Source organism: Calypte anna, chromosome 20 (genome assembly GCF_003957555.1).
Source record: "Calypte anna isolate BGI_N300 chromosome 20, bCalAnn1_v1.p, whole genome shotgun sequence".
Classification (NCBI taxonomy): domain Eukaryota; kingdom Metazoa; phylum Chordata; class Aves; order Apodiformes; family Trochilidae; genus Calypte; species Calypte anna.
The window spans coordinates 6,798,109-6,818,922 of NC_044265.1; the positions used below are offsets into that span (position 1 = coordinate 6,798,109).

General features: G+C 36.4%; 1 protein-coding gene across 3 annotated transcripts in view; it reads right to left on the minus strand.

Annotated features, from left to right (window-relative positions):
- Positions 1-1,483: 1,483 nt before the first annotated feature.
- NCOA3 (nuclear receptor coactivator 3) overlaps positions 1,484-20,814 on the minus strand; it is a 70,555-nt gene continuing 51,224 nt past the window's right edge. For 2 of the 3 annotated variants that reach the window (XM_030463406.1, XM_030463407.1), the window contains exons 4-24: positions 19,320-19,427; positions 18,853-19,025; positions 17,543-17,643; positions 16,412-16,586; positions 15,722-15,910; positions 15,366-15,467; positions 14,400-14,540; positions 12,989-13,136; positions 11,706-12,094; positions 10,576-11,456; positions 9,653-9,788; positions 8,400-8,588; positions 7,676-7,915; positions 6,718-6,844; positions 6,114-6,285; positions 5,033-5,329; positions 4,298-4,402; positions 3,753-3,978; positions 3,352-3,526; positions 2,670-2,811; positions 1,484-1,668 (exon numbers count right to left, since the gene is read on the minus strand). In XM_030463406.1, the coding sequence (XP_030319266.1) occupies positions 1,654-1,668; positions 2,670-2,811; positions 3,352-3,526; positions 3,753-3,978; positions 4,298-4,402; positions 5,033-5,329; positions 6,114-6,285; positions 6,718-6,844; positions 7,676-7,915; positions 8,400-8,588; positions 9,653-9,788; positions 10,576-11,456; positions 11,706-12,094; positions 12,989-13,136; positions 14,400-14,540; positions 15,366-15,467; positions 15,722-15,910; positions 16,412-16,586; positions 17,543-17,643; positions 18,853-19,025; positions 19,320-19,408 (4,212 nt within the window). In that variant the 5' untranslated portion in view covers positions 19,409-19,427 and the 3' untranslated portion in view covers positions 1,484-1,653. The remainder of the gene's footprint in view (positions 1,669-2,669; positions 2,812-3,351; positions 3,527-3,752; positions 3,979-4,297; positions 4,403-5,032; positions 5,330-6,113; positions 6,286-6,717; positions 6,845-7,675; positions 7,916-8,399; positions 8,589-9,652; positions 9,789-10,575; positions 11,457-11,705; positions 12,095-12,988; positions 13,137-14,399; positions 14,541-15,365; positions 15,468-15,721; positions 15,911-16,411; positions 16,587-17,542; positions 17,644-18,852; positions 19,026-19,319; positions 19,428-20,814) is intronic. The other variant, XM_030463408.1, reaches the window with a different exon arrangement.

Consider the following 20,814-nt stretch of genomic DNA (forward strand, 5'->3'; position numbering starts at 1 on the left):
TGGGAAAACTGCAAAGGGATCTTCATTTCAAGAAATTAAGATGGGGAAGGGGTTGGGGTGTGAAGAAACCTGTCAGCAAATAATATGAATAATTTTGTAACTAGACTTAAATACTGATATGAGAGAAACCTGCTTAGAAAATACATTCATTACTATTAGAACAATCCAATGAGGTGCAGACATTTGGTTAAAGTGTGGCTTACTATCCTTAAAGATTTCTGGATGTCATGTAACAACAAATACTTTGCAAAAGACAAACTTTTTTGAAGAACACGCAGAGTTCACTAAAAGTGACAAAAAAGACACAATCCCAGATTAATCAACTGAAAAGACAACATATTATAGCAAGACTTGACTGTCATGACAAGACAAAACATCTTACAACGCAGAGCCTGTGTCGAATTGCCTTATGTAAAAAGAAATGCAACAAAGTGCTCACAGGTGGAAAAAGCATTTAAGAACTGGTCTTTTATAAAAAGCTATATGTTAAAGATGCAAAAATAAATGAAGTGTTGAAGACCAAACAAGAGAAAGATGTGGGCCAAAGTCACCCACTTCAAAGTCATTATCTTTAATTAAAAAAAAAAAAAAAAAATCTATTTGGACCTCAACTACACTGAGTTTACAGAAATCAATTTTGTTAAATATTTAGCTTCACAAACTCTGCAAAAATGAGTTAGTGACCTACAAAAGTCATATATATAATACATTATCTTAAAGATCATATTTACAAAATTTATTCACAAAAAGACTGCAAAATTCTGATTCAGACTGCAGTGCCTTGCCTTGAGTTTTCTGAAGTTATTTTCAAAAAGATGAAAGATTATTGCTCTTAATTTCCATACACAGAAAACATTACATTATGCAGTCTTTTCAAATAATTCTTAAGAGATTGTGTTTGAGAAGGAACATGAGTACACCCTACCTTCATATTAAGTCCTTATCAAAGATATTGCATTAATCCATTATATAGTCTTTTATAAAGTGCACTCAGCTGCACATCAATATGTAAATATTAGTCACAATTATGTTGAAATAATTTAAATTTACCATCCTCTCTTTTTTACCCCTTGGCTTCAACAGACAGGATTTTGGACCAGTATGTGCCAATTCATTTTGCACTGCAACTTTGCTTTGGGAAATCCTGACTCTTGGGGGTAAGAGATTAAAAGCAGCATTTATAATCAGGAATTAATACAAAAGAGTCAAGGCTAGGAACTACATTCTCTGTCAGATATTCTTTCTAGAGAAATCAGAAAATTCTTACCACCATGACTTCTCCAGGCACTTTTATCTGCCTGTAGTTAAAGGGCTTCAGATAGCTACAGTAAATAGAGAGGATACACCAGGAGTGCCCCCACCATCATTGCCAGATTCACATTTCTAGAGGCAGAGCAACAAAAACACTTCTGACCTTTTGTACACCACCAATATACAGCAATGCAGAAAATGCTTCTAAAATGTGTTGTTTGTTTCTGTTGGGTTTTTTTTTCCTCTGAATGAAGTAGCTTAGGACAGTGTGGTGAGTAACAAGAAGAGTCACTGATTTCCATAAGGCCAGTAGAGGTTGGTGTGAGGAACATGTGGCTTTGCTTTTACTCCTGGTGCTTCCCTAAGACAGCACATTGGTGCCTGAAGATGTGGGTCAAGCTGTCAGCAGTACTTCTGCTGAAGAAAAAAAGAAATAATCAGAGAAAATATAAATGCCTTTGCTGAAAAACATCTAGTCGACATACTGTATTTTGAATGTCTAATATATTAGATAATAATAATAATATATTATTAATATCTAGGCAGAGTTACACTTTAGTGCTCCACTTGCAGATAAATTTGTAGAAAAATCCTGTCCCGGAACTTTCATTATTTGGGAATCTTCACTATATGATGTGGGTTTGGAAAATCTTCTTCCTTTTCCACTCTTTATAAAAGACACTTATATCAAAGTCCTCCAGTACCTTACTTATCCCCCAGAAACCCTCAGATTATTCTGCCTGCTTCCTTAGGTATCCCAGACAAAATTCATTATGCACTTTCTACATGAATAAATTTAGCTTATCTCAGTCTTACATTGCTCATCCATTGATATTTTTTTGAAAGATTACAGAAAAAGTTTATTTAGTATTTCAGCTTTCTGTGCAGTGCCTGTTATTAGATCACTTTTCTCTCAAATAGGGCCAAAATTTTCCATAGTTTCTTGCTCTGCATACCCAAGGTATTCTAAGGTATTACAAGTGTAAGTAGCAGCAGCAGGAAGATGCTGTACTACCAGGATTCTTGGCCTGACTCATGAGAGCTATTATGCATTATCTTTTACAGCTGCTGAAGAGGCTTTTCACAATTTCTGTGTTTTGCTCAGGGGTTTATCTGGGCTCAGAGGTATTTAAGCATCCTTTGTGCAGTTTAAGCCTTGATCCTGCCTGTGATGCTACAAAGTCAGCAGCTAACCACAGCATCCAGCTTGGGTTAGTCATGGATTCCATTTAAATATCATCAGAAATAAGTTACCTCTTGGGGGCATACAAACAGTAGGTGATGCAAATACAAAGAGAATAACTGAGAACAGGATTTTGCCAAAGGAATGGCTCGAAGCAAATTGTACTCAATGGGAAAAGAAGTTTTTTTTCAAATGGGAAAACAGTTCTTTTCATCAGTCTTTCTGTGCACCTTACCTGGTCTGGGCCCATTGGCATCCCTGACATGGGCATGGTGCTAATGTTCATCTGTCCAATGTGGCCACTGCTGCCATTCATGTGCATCATGCTGTAAGCTGCTGGATTCCCTTGATGGCTGAACTGCTGCTGTGGGAAAGAACTGAAACACAAAGACAAAATTACCTTCCAAGGAGTTCACATATTTCCTTCCCTGCCTCAGATGTCAACAGTTGAAAGAAAAAATATTTTTATAGTTATTTGGTTTTACCTCATATCTTTTTAACACAAAAACAGGAATTTGCCTTAGAAAAGGAATTTTGATTTTTAGATGTGCACAGTAGCATGTGTAAGGATTTCCTATGGTAACCTTTTTGGATGCTTCTGTTAGGACAGTGCATTATTATATTAATCTAAACTTCTACGATTCCCCCCAAGTTAGTTTTTCAGTATTCAGACTGAATGTTGCTTCCAGTTACAAAGATTGCAGAGGTCCAATATGAATAAATGGAGCTAGGCATAAGAAACATTTAATCAATCCAAGGCAGAGATCCTTTCCTAAGGATCAAGGACAATACAGACACTAGAAATTAATTATTTTTTCCCATTTTCTAAATCCTTTCCTAATACAAGCTATTTATATTTAGCGTCTACTTTTGTCAAAATGAAGTTTTGAGCTATAGGTTTTAACTGAGAAGTTCACCTGCTCCTGGCCATGCTTCCTGAGGGCCAGCCCTTCATTTCAGGGGACTGGTACATGGTTGCTGTCTGAGGATGCTGCATCATAGGGTTCTGGGAGGCTCCAATTCTTGATGACATCATTGGGTTGGGAGGGCTCGGTACTCTGCTAAACGCAGGATCAGGTTGTTGGCTTATTCCTAAAAAGACAAAGGGCAGACAACAAACTTCAGTTATCATATCACCTACTAACCTTTGTCTATCTTCTTGCAATGATGGGGAGGGAAAAAGTATTTTTTTTTAGATTTTCCTTTATTAAGAAAAATTGATATTTAGGTAATTTGGATTAATTAATAAATGCAGGGAAAAGAACACCAGACAGACAGACACACAAAAAACCAAACCCAGACATATTAGTACCAGTACCATAATTGGGTGGATAGGGGAATTGCTGTGGAGGAACTTGAGCCATTGGAGGGCCTGTCAGAGCACTGTCCATGCTTCCTGAGGCAGTCACGTTTGGTGGTGGGCTGAAGGCCTGAGGTTGCTGTTGCTGTTGCATCATCATTGCCATCCTCTGCTGTCTAAAATGATGACTGATCAGCTCCCTGTTGCGCTGAGCCACCATTTGAGCATTAAGAAAACCTTGCTGCTGTTCCCCAAAGGAAAGAAAAACAGCATTAGAAAGCATTTTTACAAAAATCGTCAAAAGTTTTCATTAAGTTGCCATTAGTGCTAAATAAATTATAAAGGATATTATCCAACATATCCTCCATGACCTAATGAACAAATCCCTCTGAAATCTCATGAATAAGAGGTAAAAAATTATCTTCTTTACAGGGGAAAAAAAACAAGACAAAAAGGAATGATGTAGAACCACGAAAAAAATCCAAATTCTAAACAGCCATGTAAAAGATGTGTCTTTTTCTTAGAAATTACTGTTTCAGATGGCTTGTGTAATAATAACTTACCTGTGATCCCACCTGTGGCTGCATAACTGGCCTCATCACTGAGGTATTACCACTGACTGGATTTTCCATTTTCATTTCAAGTGCTTGACGAGTCTGATTCATAAACTTTGAAAAAGACATTTTGGCACTATTAGATTGATGATACCAGTATCTGAATAAAACAATAGCAACTCCCCCCAAAACAACCCCATTTTCTTTACATATTTCCATAAAGTGCAATTGTTAGTTTCTGTCTTTTTTGGTGTACCTTAAGTACAAAGAGCTCTGGCTAAGCAGCTCAAACATACACAAAAAGAAAATCCTTCCAAAAAGTGCAGCACTTTTTACTTCTTCCCTAGTAATTAACATCTGCAGGAGAAATGCAGCTGCACATTTAATGGTATCAGTGAGGTAAAATATTAAATCTTAACATAGCTAAAGAGATGATCCAGAGCTACATGGTACAAGAGTACTGGTTTAAGCAGCAATAACGTTGTGGGCTGCAATAACCAATCCAACCTGTAGCTAAGGAGGCTGATGGAAGGGAAGCACTTGTCCTAACAAGGACAATAAGAACTTGTTCTGCAGCCATTAGGCAGCCAGTGTGAGAAGCACTATCAGGCTGAAAGATCCTTTCTATCATCTGCTGTAATGTCAGTATCCATAACTCGTATTCATGAAGCAACACAACTCAGTGTGCACATTATTCCTGTCTGAAACAATAAAAAAAGAGTAACGCAGGAGTAAAATGCTTACCTGCTGCCCCTGCAGCCTCTGCTGGAGCTGCATGCGGAGCTGCTTTGGTGTGCTGGTCCGAGGTCTCATCACGTTTGCTCTGGGATGCATATTTTGAAGTGAAAAATTGCTCTGCTGGCTCATCTGGTTCATCACTGAATTAAAGGATGGCTGTTGTCCCTGAATGTTGGTAAAACCTCCTGGCATTGCTGCTGCTTGACCTTGGTAGGGCTGACCATATAACGAAGGCTTCTGGTCAATCATAACTGAAGATTCCTGACTCTGAAATGAATCTTGTTTGGGTTCCAATGCTTGTCCCTTCAACAGATACAAAATTGTTTTAATTAGTAGTATATCCTTTAAGTAGGAATTCCTAAAGAAACAATAAAGTTAACACAGCATACAACAACCAGTAATTTCTTGGGTAGAATGTAGCATGGACAAATTACTATTAGTTTTGTCTCCAGGCAAATGGAATAGTAGCAGTTAGTAACAATAATTATTTTTTTAAAAAATCACTTTTGCTGCACACTGCTTACATAGGCAGACCAGTATCATTATTCAAGTGCTTCCATACATTTAAACTGCTATTTGCATAAACAGTGTGATTTTGTGGTTTTTAGTAAGCTACGTATAATTCATAGATTTTTTTTCTTTTTCCCTATTTGCTAGCCATGCAAATTTAAAAGCTGGAACTGGAGGAGATAGAGGTGTCCTATCACTAATACATCACTGACAGTCAAATATTTCACAACCAAAGCTCCAAAGCTCCGTTGACAATAGTTATAACTAAAGAAAGCTAACACAGTTCTCTACTTATGAATTGTAATGATTTACACCCAACATCCCCATATACAAAGGCACATCACAATAAACTTAGATAAGATGCCATTTTATGTTTTCATTTGCACAAGAAATTTAATCAATACTGACTCTGACTTTCTCTAATGAAGATCACTACTCAATGTAGATGCTTCCGAAGGCAGATTTAGGCAAATGAAGACAAGGAAGTGAGGAGACACAGTGAGAGGCCCTCTTCACTTCATTCTCAAAATAATACAAGTTTTTGAGAAATAAATGCCCAAAATGTCAGATTACTTACTTGGTTTACAAGATCAGGAATTCCTAATGCTCTGTCAATTTCTTCCAGACTTGTGACATCTGTATTACTCAGCAATGTGTGCAGCTGATCCAAAAGTGCTCTTTCATCATTCTGGCCTTCTATATTTGGTGCTGGACATAAGAGGTCATCCAAAGAGTTTCTAACTAATTGCCTACAAATATAAAAAATGTACAGGCATTATGGAATACAAAGGTGTTTGGGTTTTTTTAAATAGTCTATTGACTTGGAGATGATTTAAGTATTTTAGTCATCCAGAAGTCTCAAGTAAGGCTTAAGAACTTAAATGCCAAGTCAACTGCCATCTACCCTTGCACACAGGTGAATTCTGTCTTCTTCTGAATTCTGCATGTGCCACTAAGACATGATTTCAGATTTTCCCACCTCTTTTCTCTATTCCTCCGAATTCAATGATTTATTTTTTTTTAAGTAATGCCTTTTGTAAGCTACGTTGAGAAATAATCAGTGTCACATCAGCAGAAGACAGCAGAAGAAATGGATGTAGACTGACTCCAAACTGTTATCCCCACTGTATATGCTACATTAATTTAAAAATAGTGAAGAGTTTTATTCAAACTTCTCTTACCTGTTTTGTGAACCCCGTGAGGCTTGCTCCATGGCCAGCATGTTGTCAGGCCAGGATCCTGGTTGGTTAGATGGTCCTAGCTGGCCATATGGATTCCCTCCCATGCCAATGTTTATCTCACTTGGCCCTGTGAAGTAAAACATTCGTGTGTTCAAAAAATAACAGGTGTCATCTTGCTCTCCCAGTGTTCCCATAAAGCACTGAGGATGATCACACAAATTTTCAAGCAGCCTCTGCTAACATGTTTTAAAGTGTGAGCTTTCTGCTAACATGTTTTAAAGTGTGCACATACATAAACTTACATTCAAGATACTTCCAGAAATATCATAAGCCACAGATTAAAACATGGCAGTGATCTAAAGCTGCTACCCGGTTAGAGAAGAGTTGTTACTTCTAATCCTTAAGTCCCTGAAGTGGGAACTTAATAGAAACAGCAACTTTACATGTGTGCACAAAATAAAAGGGAAAAAAAAAGTTTTCTGGCCATTGAAATCTGGGTACTAGCAAATCTACATTGTCATAGTGTCCCATTAGCAGCAAGCAGCATTTTAAATTCCAAACCAGGGTAAAAATCTAAGGAAACATAAGATACATAACAGTGGTTTGCTCTTTGGGAGTGTCCTTCCTTCAGCCTGGTAGCCTTCCATGACAGAAAAGGAATATAGGAATGCCACTGTGTTTCAGCCCTTTGGGGGCATGCTGGCATTGGCCTGTTAGACAAGGCAATTTCAGCTCTAGGCTAAACCTTGGTTAGAGATACAGAACAGAAAACACCCCACAGACTTTAAGACATTTTAGACATGCAGCTAATGCAGTAATACTCCCTAACTCTCTCCCTTAAAAAGCCCGAGGATGAAAAGCCAGCATCCCACTGGGACTGAAAGGACTCTGATGATGAATGCTTACCAAGACACTTGTGAGATTGTGCTAAATAGGACAACAAAAGTGAAGAACTTACTCATGTGAATCATTTGCTGCTGAAGCATTGGTCTGGCACCAGGGATGCTGTTGGAGCGCACGGGCAGCCCAGGCACCGAGCCGCCCACCGAGGGCCTGGGGAGGGAGGCGCTGAACTCAGGTCCTGGGCGCAGCATCGAAGCAGAACTTGTAGGTTCCAACCTGTTCACCTTGGAGTTTGGCAAAGCCCAGTCTCCTGACTGATGCTGGTTCATAGTTACATTTCTGTTGGGAGCACTTGCTATAATGAAGAGTAGAAAATAAAAGTAATTTTTTGTTTGGATTAGAATTATTTTTATGAGGTTTTGTTTTGTTTTACCAACAAGGACACCTGTCAATAACACAAAGGCATCTAAAGCTCCTCATGCCAAGTTTTAAATCATCAAAGAAGCATATTCATCTAAATATATTTTAAAATATTAATGTCTGACCTGCTCTTGTTTCTTCATATTAAAAGCATGTTAAATTCAAAACTCAAAATAATAAAAAATAATTTAACTACTAACAAAAAGTAAAGTACTGGTAATAACATACTGATGGCAAAGTTCTGTTCTCATCATTTTTCATGAGGGATAATAATTAAAAATTATCTATATATGCTAATGGTAAAATTAGAACTCTTTAACATTAGGGTTTCTTCCAACCAAAACTCATAATCTTGCAACGTTTTTTACATTAAAACCTTTCCCATTACAATGAGATGTATTTGTACACAATCAACAAACCCAGATTTGCTCCAAAATTTTCCTGGTTTTCAATCATTCTTGGACTTCCACCCATCAAGTTTTGCTTTTGTAACATGGAGAATGCATTGACATTCCTCGCTGGAGCACTTGAGCCCACAGGACTGTCCAGAGACATGGCTCTGCTGAAAGGTGGGCGAGTTGTCTGCACAGCCTGGGGACTCCTCATACCTGTTAAAGAATTAAGAGATGCATGCAACTGTACATTTTAAATAGAAAGTCTTACTATTGACTTAAAGAAATAAATCTGGTGTCTTTAGGGGAGCATATATTTGGCCTTCAACAAGCCAGGAATAGTTACTCTGCTTGCGCTCTCACAACACAAATCACATTTTGAGTACATATTTAGTATCTTATACAGGAACAAATGTAGTTCCCTTTGGCCCTCAACATAAAAAGGCTAATTTTAATTCAAGTTGTATAATGAACCATACATCTCTAGCATTACATACTCTGTGACACACATGAGAGGACTGCCCAGCCTTCAGATAACTCTGACATGAGGATAGGAACAATTCAAGTAGTTCTGTTTGGAACACACTGAATCCAGCAGCAGTGTTTCTAGCACAGTGTACTGTGTAGACCAACTAACCCAGAAACCATTGTGATCCACAAACAACAGTATCTGTGACCTCCTGTGTTCTTTTGCCTGTTTCTACATTTTTATTATCCACATTTCACTGCCTTAAGTTACCTCAGCAACCTACTGCCCTGGTACAGTCCAAGAGACAACCAAAGGAAGTGACAACTACAATGATGCTGCAATGATAATGCAATGATTATCAAGGTTATCTTTCCTTTGTTCTCATCTTCCTACTAAGGAAAGGCATTCCTTTCAATGCACAGAAAAAGTAGGAAATCAAAAGCTTGCCACCAATTCCATATTATTTTCCTAGTCATCTATAGGCAACTAAAAATCTCAGTTTTAACTGACAGCTCACAGAACACTTCTCCTGATGTACTGTCTCCGAGACAACCATGGTAGACAAACCCAGAAAAAACCATAAAATAAGTAACTGAAGTTAACTTTACTCATTGTGTATATAGTAGATGTGCTAACAGTGTATATAACAGCCTATGAAAGCATTATCAGCCATTTGGCTTTGCATTTGTCCTTAAAGATAGAGGGGATAAAGAAAGTATTCTCTAAGCATTTGGAGATGCACTATGTTCACATCAGGTAAGGAGAAAATCCTGATTTTAAAAGCAAAGTGATATTAGATGGCATTCCTTACCCAACAGGGCATTTCCTTGAAATAATGCTTGCTTTGTTCCAAGGTTATTTCCATTTGCAGAGATAGCATTATTGTAAAACTCTGAACTAGTCAGATCACCTAGAATAGCATCCAAATTATCCAGGTCTCCACTCATCTGAAAAAAGAAACAGTAAAATACCAAGGTTGTTAAGTATCATACAGCCATTCTTTAGCTTTTATTTCAATCCTCACTGATCTTACATGATATAACTGGGAGAGAGATGTTTTAGTTCACTGATAGAACCTTGGACTATCTCTCCACTTTTAAAGAACTTCAGATACCATTTAGCTACATTTTTTTGAGTTTTTATCTAATTTTGAGAATTAGGATAACTTGGAAGTACACATAAATTAAAACCAGCCTTGAACATAAGCATTTTGGTCATGACAAATTCCAAAGATAAAAACCAGAGCATACAACATCAAGGATGTGTACTATTCAGTGATAAGTAACATAGGATTTTTTGTGGTTTTGAGCATTGTTTATATTTTCAAAATGAAATCATGTAAGTTTTACCTTTTGCAGTTGTATTGCCAATTAATTACAGAGGCACTTATAGTTCCATTTCCAGCCCTGAAAATAACCATGGGCTATGTAAAACAGCAAATGTTGGAGATGTGATTTTAAGGAATAATTTGTAAATATATGCTATCTTAAGCATACTATAACTCAAAGATAACTTTAGTCCAGTACTTCAGTAGAGAACATCTGGTTACATACATATCCTGTAGTTCTGTTTGTGCTTTTTAGGTTAATAAAGCCTGAGCATATAGTCTCACAGCATTTGCTTTCCTGGAAATGTTTATACAGGAATACTAAAAAGGAATGTTCTATTTTTAGCCATTCACTGTAATAAAAAACACTGGTTTGTTCTCTACCATCATTTTCCATGATCCCATACCTCTTCTGTTGGTTCTGTTTTTATTTTTGTATCTTTTTCTTGACTAGAAGTCGGAATTGTAGAACTACTGCATTGTCCCATTTTATTTTCCACACTTTCTACTTTAGGCTTCAGCTCTTTGGAAAGAGGGTCCTTAACGTCATCTTTATCCAACAAATATCTCAGTAAAGCATTGTTTTCCTTCTTCTTTGGGCTCATTTGTTCCTGTTTGACAGCGCTTTCTCCACAGGGGGCTGTGTTACCAGCATCATGATAGGTGTCTTTACCAGTAGCTTCAGCTGTGATCTTGGCTACCTCGGCAGGAGAGTTACCATTCTGCAACAATTTATGCAAAATTCTATGCTTCTCTTGCAGGAGTGACCCATGCATGTTTGAGGAGGAAGATACCCCTCCAGATGTTGAGGAGGAAACTCCTGAAGGACTGGTAACGTTGGTAGCAGATTCTTTACAGTTTGAGTCTAAAGGTGAGTTTGATGCTGTAGAATGTCCTCTTTCATCTGAGGAACACGTGAGTAGTTGAAGCAGTTTTTTATGCCCTTTGCTTTCAGTTGGTCCCCTCTGACTTTCAGATGCCTCCAGATTTGCCTCTTTGCTATCTTTTTCACCAAGGACATCCCTGCTGTTTGACTGGCAGATGGAACTTTCCACTTGGTTTTGTTCACAATACAAACCAGAAGGGCTTTTGGAGTCCTGGGTACTTGTTTTACTTTGCAGAGATACGTTCATGTTTGGGGAATTATCCAATTTTGGACCCGGTGAAGAAAGTGTTGATAAAAGGGAAGTTCCAACACCCTCACTAATGGCTTGAAGAGCACTAAGAGAGCTGCTAGAGAAGCTACTGTTGCTGGTGTTGCTGGCAGATCCCATTGGAGAGTGCATACCTGTATGACATGGCAGAAATTAAATTTATTAGACTACAGTACACCTGTAGCTTCTTTTCCTTTTGATTATGTATGACTGCCACATTGGGTCAATTATTTTAAAATAAATTTTTACCATTAGATTAGTTATACTACATTTAAGTTACACATAAAAAGTCATATAGAAATGTTAAAACAGATGAAAGATGGAATTCAGATAAAAGTAAGAAAATATAGCTTAAAAAATTGCTTATAGCAGAAATAAAATACCTGTAACTGGAGAAAACTGGTGTGAATTCATTTTTGGACTCCCTCTATTCCTAGGAGATACCATTAGATTCTGCTGGTTAGAAGTTAAACCAGGACTACCATGGGGTGGGCTGCTTATGTTTAACCCATAACTGTTGCTCTGATAAGCAGAGGACTGCATCCCAGGTCCAGAGTTCACGGGCCCCATATTTCCAGGGCCTCCATATCGAGTGCTGCCGAGCTGACCCACTGCACTGGGATCTCCCATGCTGTAGTTCCTGTTCTGCACTGGCATGCCTTGGCCAGGTGACATGTTCATAAGGCCACCAACAGAATTTGTGTTTCCAGCCACAGCTGTTCTGATGTTTTGCCCAACTGAATTCGGATTTGGCCGATATCCATTTTGTTCTCTGTAAGTTCAACAACATACCCAGAAACCCCAAGAAAAAAATTTAAACTTGATTTGGTGTCAAGTGTTACAAAGACAGAATAATATTATTAAATAATTTTCCAAATATTTATCTAAGTCGAGCACTGAGAATTCAAGTTTCCACAAATGAAGAACCAATCCATATCACTCATTCATTACAAAAGCACTTGGTCCTCCAGGTGTTTTTAGTCACAAGTACCTACAGTATTACCCCCTTCAAAAAGGGTTTCATCAACAGTCATGAGTCAGATCTAGCAGCTTAAACATATTCTTTGTTTCATTCTCTTCTTGAGTTTTTGCATGACACCATTCTACTGCTCACATTAATGATGCCCTGAGCAATTTCAGCTACTCATTTTTGAGCATCTGGAGGCAGTTCAATGCCAGAGGCAGGCAGATTCCCTCCAGAGTGGCATTTCAATTATTCTTGCAATCAAGAACAGGTCACAGCAAATGCTATTTAAGGTATATTTAACTTTGAGTCAACAAAGATGCGTCTGAAGGGGTTTCGTTGCCTTTTAAATTAGTCTGTAATTAAAAAGAGTAAGCTGAGTATTTCTATTTTCAGTGCATCACCATTATAAATGTTAACCCAAAAGAATGAATATATCATACAGGCTCCATACAAGTACTGAGGAAAAACCTCTCTTTTCACTGTGACTGTCCTTCTGGCACACAGTTAAGTTGGAAGTGTCAGTTTAGGTTGACACATTTATTATATCCTATGCAACTCTGCTTCCCAAGTTATTCCTGTTCTGTTTGAGTTTTAATCAGACAAAATATTTTCACATACATTTTGTTCAGGTATCTTCAAATCAGATATGTTCTTTAAAGCTATGACATTTAAGTGAAAAACATATACCACTGGTTTCACCTTTGAAGAAAGTGGGTGGAGACAAATCCATGTCGATCATTTGTTACAGGGTTTCGAAACAGTTTACTCTTTGTCTGGGCTGTCACTATAGTACCATCGGCTAAGGAAAACCGATACAGTGGTGTTTCAGCATGGCCTTGTGTGTAAGCTGTACAGGAAATACAGAGTTCACGTTTTAAAACCCAAGAATTATTAATATACTTCTACAGATTTTTAACAGGGTATCCTTCATTTGCCGAACATTAAAAACAAAACAAACAAAAAAACCCCAAAACCCCAGAAATTCAAGATAAATATTCAAAAAAGGAAAGTATTCCACATTTTCTCCAAAATCAGTAAAGGAAAGATGAAATCCACAACATTATTTTTATGCTGCAGTATTTTGAGCTCACCATGCACAGCTGGTAAAGTTCTATATTTGTTAACAGACCCCCATGACTGAGTTACTGGATTTCCATGGCTGCTTCTGGGAAGAAGGACTGATCAACACTTAAATACTAATTGCACTAAAATATGTAGGCAATTAATATAGAATAGAAATGAAACTTGGAAGTCTTCTAATGAAGTGATTTTATGTTTCTTTGTTTGATTTCAATTAAAGTATCGTGAAAACCATTGCTTTTCATTTGACCTCCAAATTTCTTGTTAATTTAGTATTTATTTAATGACTTAGGTTGAAGAGCTTCCAATTGAGTGGAAACTCCCTTTTCTGCCAGCATGAGTTTCTCTTTAGTAGCCCCTCTACTTTAATTATTTTATGAGTCCTTGAAAAAAGCCTAGAGTTCAGAAAACTTTGAAAACATCATCTTTCTCACTGAAGACACTGACTGTACTTCATTATATCTCTCAAGGTTGTAAAATTAACATTACAAAACACATAACACTCCAACATTGAAAATATTTTGAACCTAATACCTTGAACAAAAAACAAGCAACAACACAACTGTTATCATTTTTATTGAGCTATCCTCTAACAATAGAAAGAACTTATTAAATTAATAGGAAAGTCAAACTTATGCTAAACAAAAACACTAAGTTAGTGACAGTGAAGGATTATCCATCATTTCAGAAATATAGCTGTCCCTGTCATTGCTATATCCACCTGTGGAAAAACAGCTTCCTTCAGGCTTCCAGATCATGCATCTGATTGAAAATTACCAAAATAGACTCATTAGAGAAACAAAATAACTTTAATCAGAATTCCTACTTCTCAAGAGTACATTCTCCTTCAGTGGGCAAACATTAGTCACAGCAATTAACAAAAAATACCAAAACAAAACAAACAAAAAAAACCTAAAACAAAACAAAACAAATGAACACAAGCAGAATTAGGCATTTTTGTTCTTCAGAAAAAGCACAACCACAACCACTGGGGGAAGCAGGACAACCAAGACTGCCACAAGATATTTACCTTCATGATAGTGGCGTTTGTTTGACCATGTCTGCCCATCATTATGGCACAAGAACCTCTGAATACACCGACGAATTATATCTTCAAAGCCAGGTCTCATAGAAGACCTCAGTGAGTTTGTATCAATATTGACAAGTTTGCCTGTAACAGGAAAGAAAACACAAAGTTAAACTCTTTACAATTATACCAACTCCTTCGGATAAATACATTTCAGAAGTCTCCAATATCCCCATTTTAATTGTTTGGCAGCCTAAGCACCAAATTTTGAGGACATAGAAGTTACATTTATCAATAATCTGCCATAGGAGAACATGGTGATGTTTGGTAGAACATAAATATTGAAAGAGGTCTAGATAATTAAAAAAGGAGTTCAAGCACCCACAGCTAGTGCCAGAGTTTTGGAGAAGAATGATTTCAGTTTATGGTTGCAGGTATTCAAAATGCATATATAGTAGCATTTTCAGAAATGCTGATCAACATAATCTACAAATGAACATCATAAACTGTAATTGGCAACTAGTAAGCCCCATCTGGATTATTCAAGTATTTCAATTTCAACAGCTAAGACACTTTAAACATCAACTTTCTTACTGTATAAAACACAAGCTTTCAAAAGAGCTCTCACTACCTTCACTTATGATTTAATATCTTTCTTACATATAAAGGAAAGCACAGCAACAACCATTTGAGATGCTGCCAAGTTAAAACACAAATACTGCTTTATATCAAGCTGCCAAATAGCACACTAACATAGAGACAGAAAATGCATCCCACAGTTGTTGTTATTATACCCCACTGCCAACAGAAGTATATTGCAAAACCTGTTGGCAATTCTCAGCATGAATTCTGCAAGTCACTACAGATACACCATTTATTTACATAATTGATTTATGTAAAGTAAGATCACACAGACAAAAACCGAAACAAAACAAACCTTCTTACCTTCATCTTGGCTTCATTTCTTACCTGAAAGATCATGTCTTGTAATAAAGCTCTCTGGATTTGTTGGAAATACCCTTTCTGCAGTTGTGATGCGACGTGCCACACAAATCATGCAGGACTGTAAATCTGTATTTAAAGAAGAATGTTTCTTCCTTAATGTCTCCCCTGTTTTATTCTATTAAAGCATCTAATAAAATAGCTGAAGCATCCTTCAGTGTTAAAATAGAAGCATAAACAATAAGAATTTAAGATTTTGCATTCTGTTCCTACTTACTGAAAAATGAACTGGAGAAACTACAGATCTTATAACACGTACTAAATAATAAAAAGCTTTACTGGGAGACTTCTTCTGTATACAGTAATTACACAGAATTTCCTACCTTCCCCCTCTTCCATCATAGCTCTTGGCTGAGATAAAGCAAAGCATTGCATTGTTTCATATCTTTGACGTGTGTCCTGGTGGCTGCCTACATCTTCCAAAAGATCATGAGAGGTTTTCACCATCATTCGACAATTAAATGTATGGCTCTTCTGTCGAGGTGTTTCACTGGTCCAAGCAACTCCATTAACTTAAAAGAACACAGTTAAGATTGTCAATAATATCAACTCATAACCATTTTTTTAATTTAGATACCTTGTTCCTAGACTAGAGAGATTAAGAAAATATTTTAATGTGTTTTCTCATTTTGCATGTTGGGAATAGCAGTTTTGAGAACCAATTAAAAAAAAAACCTCTTTCCCTTACATGACATATTCAGTCACTTGAAGGAGAGATGAAAAGTCATTCACATATTTAATATACAAGCAGTTCCCTCACAGCTAGTCTTGTGGCTTTAGTCAATGTGCTCCTCTAGCATCCATGTTTTAAGTTAAAAAAATTGCAAAGGCTGAAGTAAAGTGTGAATTTCCATCACATTTCTGGTGGTGTGCTTTAATACTTTTCAAGTGCTTAGTCAAATATTCTTTGCATAAGTATTTTATTTTGAAAGGCTGTCTATTCAGGTTGATTTTTTCTTCTCTGATTATTTACAGCTAACATGGTAACAGTGCAATAAGTCAGCTTTTATTACCTGAAGATTTTGGTAAGTTTTTAAGGAAGTCCTTCCGGTCCTCTTCATGCAGGATACCATAGACACTTGTATTAACCAAATCTTCTTGCTTATATTGCAGATACTGTGTGACATTTTCTGACACAAATACAATGTTCCCATCTCGATTTACCACAAACAGGAAACCGTCCAATGCCTAAATATTGACATGACATTATGTAAGAGACACAGCCTAATTCTGAACATAATTAAGTTTTAAAACTATGTGGATGATAAATGTCAAGTTACAATACATAATTTCTTTTCAAGAGTAGAGCTGAAGCTTTAAATTTTTCTCTGAGGGAAATTGTAAGGAATTATTTCAATATTAAAAATTAGTCTGATACTTTGTTATTCTATTGAGCTCTTCCTCAGTGATAACCACCCTTCTTGTTTCATTCTTGCATTATTTGAACACAACATAATGAATTTGGAACATTATTTCAAAAGCTGGCAAATGGGAACAAGAAGAAATTCAGTAGAAACAAACAGTAAGACATGAAGATATTTTCACCAGTGAATGACAAGATAAGAGGGTCTATTTGTATCTTAAAAAGCTGTATCTTCTTGACTGAAAGGAACATTCAATATATATGTAAAACAGCTAAGGTTTAAAAGTGCTTTTTAATGGACTCGTAAATATGGGATTGGTTTTCTACACATAAAGAAATAGTATCTGTTATGTTTCTTTTTATATATAATTATTCTTAGGTTACTTTACGTGATGGCAACACTTCTTTAAAAGACTTCACAATTTAAAAACAAAAACCCCAACACATATCACAAACCTCTAGTCTTTGCAAAACCTCATCCATTTATTTCAGTGCCTATCCTCTGAGATAAGCAAAATATTCCTTGTATTACTAGGCTGTGTTTAGTCATGATGGGCTAATGACTGCAGGGCAAAGTAAAGCACAATAATATGAAAAAAGTCAAATGCTATTCTCTTTCCTTCTGCAGAGAATTTCACCAAAAATGTCCCTTTCAAACATAGTTCTGTGTAGCTAGTGCATACTACTTATACCTATACGATTGCAAGCTTTATTGTAATATTTTCACCTGCTTTAAGTATTTGTTTCCACAGGGATTTACTACAGCCTAATTTGTACTTGCCTGTAATAAAAGAGGTCCCAATGAATCCTTATCAATAACTCCTTGACCTGTAGAAGATACATCAGCTTTCTGAACATCATCATCATTAGAAACTGCTTTTCCTGAAACCCAAAAAATACACTTCAGTAAAGCAACATTTCATTTCATTTCATATGATGACCAAATTTTAATACTACAAGCCAGATTCTAGGAAGTCTGTGAGTCAAGGCAAAAAAATGCACAGATAAGAGGGGAAGTCTCATATATTGTTAGTTGGTTAAGACCAGAAACAAGTCATAGCTACATAATGCCAAGCCATTTGCTTACAGAAATGAATTGGCAATTAAAGTTGGATCAACTTGTTTTGTGAACAATATTTTTTCTGCTGCTTTTGGAATCACTTGTTTGATGAATCTATGCTTTCCATTTCTCAGTGCTCATCAAACACACTCATTATACATCTCTCCTGGTTTTGTTTTGATCATATCATCATCGTTGGTCACACTTTTCAGATATCTTTACCATTGTTCCACAGAAAGACTTGGGCTTGTGTCAATATATGTGTGCATATGTAAGTATGCATATGCATGTGTGTATAATAAAATATTTTAAGAATCCAAATATACCTGTCCAATAAATAAAAACTCCAGTTACATTTACACTAGCTGACAATAACTACCAAAATTTGATGCTCTGCTATTTTCTCCCCCCACTGCGATTTTTAACTATTTGATCTCAAGCCAAATGCATTTTTAATATATTGGAATCTGAAACTTAACCATTTAGGAAGCATGTGTTAAACAGTACAAGAAAGCAAAGCTCACAGAAACATCACAGGGAAGAATAACAATAAAAATTAATATAGCTAATTGGAAGAGTGACCCATTAGAAACTAGGTGTATTTTAATAATTTCAATTCATTTAAGACTTTTTAAGTATAAAGCATCTTTATGTGGAAGACAACAGTATCCTTCATGCCAGTGTGTATTTGGTATACTGTACCAGCTGATGATACAGTATCACCTGGTTTTAGTTTCTCTGTGGACTATTTCAAGCTTTCCTAGTATTTTCAGGAGACTGGCAAGAAAGGGCATATAAAGTTTTAAAGCCCCGACTCCCATTAAAAAACAAGTGATGGTAAATATTTACTTGGTTTTAAATATAAAATTATTTAAGGATACCAAAGGCTTGGTTCAAGTCAAAAGTCCGAAGACTTTCTTCGTTACCTACTATTATGAAAAATACTACTCAATTTCCCAAGTAACTACTGCTCTGGAAAAGGAACCACAAGGAAATGAAATGATTTATTAAGGTTTAGTGGGGAACTATACCTTGTTCTTTTATCTGTCGAATCTGTCTCACAGTTTCTTTCAAAATAGCACATTTGTCTGGTTTGACATTGAAATTGTCAATGTCACTCAGATTAGCAGATATCAGTTCAGCCAGTTCCTCAATGTATTTGCTTTCCTGCTCACGCCGACGCTTCTCACCACTGCAGGTCAGACTAGGAGACAAAAACATAATTTCATATTTTTACATATATATTTTTACATATATATCTCTATATATCTAACATACACACACCTATTAAACCTAGGAGGCTGGTATTCTTCTAGCAAACACTGAAGAGGGATAGGTGGGGGGGGTGTTTTGTTACATTGTTGCTTGATTTGAGATTTGTGGGCTTTTTTTTTTAAAGAATTCTAAGTACAAATTGATCTTAAGAGGATATGAGAAAATTACCATCCAAAAATTCCTCCCTGTAATTACTCTGCTGTAGAAATCCATAGAAACCTACCTTGCACCTGGTGTGTCACAGGGCAATGGCTTGCGTTTCCTTGACTCATTGGTCAAGCTATCCAAGGAGTTTTCTCCTAATCCGCTCATCTTGACCACACATCAGCAACTAAATGCAATAAAAGAAGAATTGCCAATGAACGTCTCAATAATTTAAAATTCAGATAACTTATTCAGATATGTTGTTTCTTAGACTTATGAGTCAGTATTTTTACTGTATGCGCTTTTACAAAGCTTTGTATCAATGTTAGCAAGAAAATGTTGAAAAATGCACATAATTTGGTTCAGAGAAGTCTAAAGCTTTGCACCCTAGTACTAGGACTACAATATAGTTCTAATTTCTCTGAAAATAAAAAGATACTCAGTGTTCTAATGTGTGTCTAGGTAACTTGAAAAGAAAGAGGTAAATTATGATATGCTAAATATACTTAAATGTCAAGGATAAAGTTAGATACCATTAAAGAAAAAGGCAAGTGATACTGTAAAGCAATGAAGGATGGGTGACCAGAACACTAAAACCACAGAAATGTTGAATAAAATTTCCTTTTCTGCATGCTTTTTTTCCATGTAATCTAGACACAGTAGCCACAAATAACTGTCAACCTTAGGTGATGCTTGAATGAGTTCCACATTTGGCTCAGTATAAAGCCAACAGATCACTACTACTACCACCCCTAACTCAACAGGTTACATGAGTTTTAGCTTTGTGTCTCTTGCTAAACCTTCTAAAATGAACTGTTCTGTAAAAAGTTGAGAACAGGGGAATCAAAGACTTGAGAACTCTTTCAATTCTATTGCTTCTGCAGCAAAGATTGGGCCATAATCCAATAAAATAATAGGTTGCTTTTGTTAAGGCCTGGCTATGTTAAAAAATCCTGGAAGATTATACATATATCCATGACACTCATCTCCCCTCAGTCCCCAAGAGGAAAAAGGAACACAGCAGTCACCAAGGAGACACCTACATCAGATCCTGCTACACTACAATCAATGACATGCTGAGGGAGAAATAACAACTTTTTAATTGACCTATTTATGTAGCTGGAGGATTTTAGAACATAATTAGAACTATTAAAAAAAATCTAACAATTTGTATTTTGGTTTTTTGTACCACATTGGCAACAAGACACATCTGGGCAGTTAAGAGATTAGCATTGTCTTATCCTTTTCACAGACATTTCCAAAGTTATTGTACATTTAATTTCCTGCAGTCCAGTTCAGGTTGCATTTCTTTTGCCAAGAAAAATTGGACTGGATGATCCTTGATGTCCCTTCCAAGCTGGTACTGTATCATTCTTTACCCAACACAGCAACAACAGTAACTGCTCTTAAACGTTTAGGTAAGACAGATAGACTTTTCTATAACATGTAACCTTGATAGTAAGAAATTTTTCAAGAAAAGAAAAAGTTCACAGAGGTTCTCACAAGCAAAACCCACCTTTACAACAGTCATTTAAAAAAATGGCCTAGAATGACAAAATCCCTAGGAACTGCTT